The sequence below is a fragment of the Gopherus evgoodei genome, chromosome 21 (assembly GCF_007399415.2).
Source record: "Gopherus evgoodei ecotype Sinaloan lineage chromosome 21, rGopEvg1_v1.p, whole genome shotgun sequence".
NCBI lineage: Eukaryota > Metazoa > Chordata > Testudines > Testudinidae > Gopherus > Gopherus evgoodei.
Genome location: NC_044342.1, coordinates 17,401,655 through 17,404,072, shown reverse-complemented (window position 1 = coordinate 17,404,072; position 2,418 = coordinate 17,401,655). Strand labels below are relative to the sequence as shown.

Here is a 2,418-nt window from a genome sequence, read left to right as displayed (position 1 = left end):
TGGTTACCATAATAGTATAGACTAATGCAATACAGTGTGTTGGACAGACAACCTGATTGACTTCAGGGAGGTGGTTCCAGTGCCAAGATTTTCAATTACAGGAGCCAGTGACAAGCAGTAACATACACGCACTAAGATAAAGACAATCATCTATACTGAGATTTCAAAAACACGAATGGGAGTTAGCTGCCAACCTCATATGTAAGGTCATTAGAACGTGGTCTCCTAACTCCTAACCCTAAATCCATATTTAGGCACCTGACTGATTTTCAAAGATGCCAAGCACTCAATAGTGTTGTGCTGGAGATAGACCCTGTTTCCTCCTGCATTGTGGTGGAATGGATAAAGCATCCCTATGTCAAAAATCCAGTGGAAGCTCCTGCCTTCTCCCCTGTGAAGCCAGGATTTTCAAATCAGCCTATCAGAGCTAAGTGTCTGACTCACATTAACTTTCAGTGGCATTTGGGTATCTAACCCCCTTAGGCTGCTTTAAAATCCCAACCTCCATCCACAGGAGGAAGCCTCTTCTTGTGGATCATCATATCAGGAGAGCTAGTTGTCTCTCTGCATTTATATACACCCTACTCTCTCTCAGCATCATGAAGAAATGCAGAGCTCTATAATTATTCTCCTTTGTACTACTCTGACTGAGTACAGAAGGCCCTTACAAATGCAGCCAGAAAACATCACCTCTAAGGGTTTGATTCCATCCAGTCCTGTTGCATTCAGAATGAGACCATTGACATGGCATTGGATGGCACCTTCAGCCTGTTTGCTTTTCTCCTTCTTTGCCTTCTTCCCTCTACAGCAATGGAGAACCAGACAGCAGTGAGAGAGTTCATCCTCCTGGGCCTGACCCATCTCCTGGTGTTACAGCACCCTCTATTTGTTCTCTTCCTCCTGCTCTACGTGACTAGCCTGCTGGGTAATGGGGCCATCTTAGCTGTGGTGCTGGCTGAGCCCCGGCTCCACACCCCCATGTATTTCTTCCTGAGCAACCTCTCCTGCCTGGACATCTTCTACAGCACAGTCACCATGCCCAAGATGCTGGCTGGCTTCCTCTCAGGGCAGCAGACCATCTCATTTGCAGGCTGCCTGGCCCAACTCCACTTCTTCCACTTTTTGGGCAGCAGTGAGGCCATGCTGCTGGCCGTCATGGCCTATGACCGCTATGTGGCCATCTGCAACCCGCTGCGCTACAGGCTGGTCATGAGCCCACAGACCTGCCTGTTCCTGGCAGCAGCCGCCTGGGTTACTGGCTTCCTATATGCACTGATGCACACAGTCATGTCATCTCAGGTGCATTTCTGTGGCCCCAACATTGTCTACCACTTCTTCTGTGACATCAAGCCCCTGCTGAGCCTGGCCTGCAGCAGCATCCACCTCAACATGGCCCTGCTCAACTTTGTCACTGGGAGCATTGCGCTGAGTTCATTCATCCTCACATTTCTCTCCTACCTCTACATCATCTCCTTCCTTCTCCTGAAGGTCCGCTCACAGGAATGCAGAAGAAAGGCCTTTTCCACCTTTGCCTCCCACCTCACTGTGGTGTCTCTCTTCTATATGCCAGTCCTTGGTAATTACATGATTTCCTCTCCGGGTTCCCCCTCTGAAAGAGACATGATATCCACTCTCATGTACTGCATCCTCACCCCAGTTCTGAACCCCCTGATCTATACCCTGAGAAATGAGGAGGTGAAAACAGCACTAAAGAAATTCCTGAACAGAAAATTTTACCCTTGAAGAATATGAATTAAATGAAGGCAAACACTGTTCAATTACAATTAAAGCATTTTAGTCTTTGTTGAGCCCACTGATTTTTAAAAACCCTTTACATTTTCTTTCCTGGTGTGACTACAGGGCAGAGTTAAGGTTGTTTGGCCAGTATAACATCATTTCTCATAAGATGTTTGGATTTTCTTTAAATTTAATGGTGAATATCCTGTGTGTATTTTGGGAAAATTACAACATCCTTGTAATATATTTATCCCTAAATTACTGATATGTATTCATGCACTCCATCTTAATGTCTGCTGATGGAGACATTTTCAGTTAGAAACATAATGGGTGGAAGGAAGGGGGACTGACCATTACTTACATAAAATAAATAAAAATATTCAAATATTACCTAGGCATAATATTTGACTCTGTGGGCAGTTACAGAACTCTGTGCCAGGATAGAGTTAAGGTTAGTTGGGTGCCCTATTTATGTAATTCTAGAAATTAGCATATCTAGATTTCTTGAACATTAATTTGTAAATTCTTGGGTTCCAATGCTTATTTTCTATATAACTAAAATAGTCATCAAACCTAGGTGATGAGTAACAGTGAACACAGATTTGTCATGAACAAATCCTCTCAAACCAATCTAATTTCCTTCTTTGACAGAGTTTCTGGCCTAATGGTTATAGGGAAAGC

At 44.3% G+C, this 2,418-nt stretch overlaps 1 protein-coding gene across 1 annotated transcript; it reads left to right on the top strand.

Annotated features, from left to right (window-relative positions):
- Window positions 1-810: 810 nt before the first annotated feature.
- LOC115638310 (olfactory receptor 12D1-like) lies at window positions 811-1,743 on the top strand. The gene has a single exon (XM_030539904.1). It carries the CDS (start codon window positions 811-813, stop codon window positions 1,741-1,743), a length of 933 nt encoding a protein of 310 aa, XP_030395764.1.
- Window positions 1,744-2,418: the final 675 nt, after the last annotated feature.

What these genes read in the sequence shown, in the direction of transcription:
- LOC115638310 (XM_030539904.1), top strand. Translation starts at nt 811, where the DNA reads ATGGAGAACCAGACAGCAGTGAGAGAGTTCATCCTCCTGGGCCTGACC.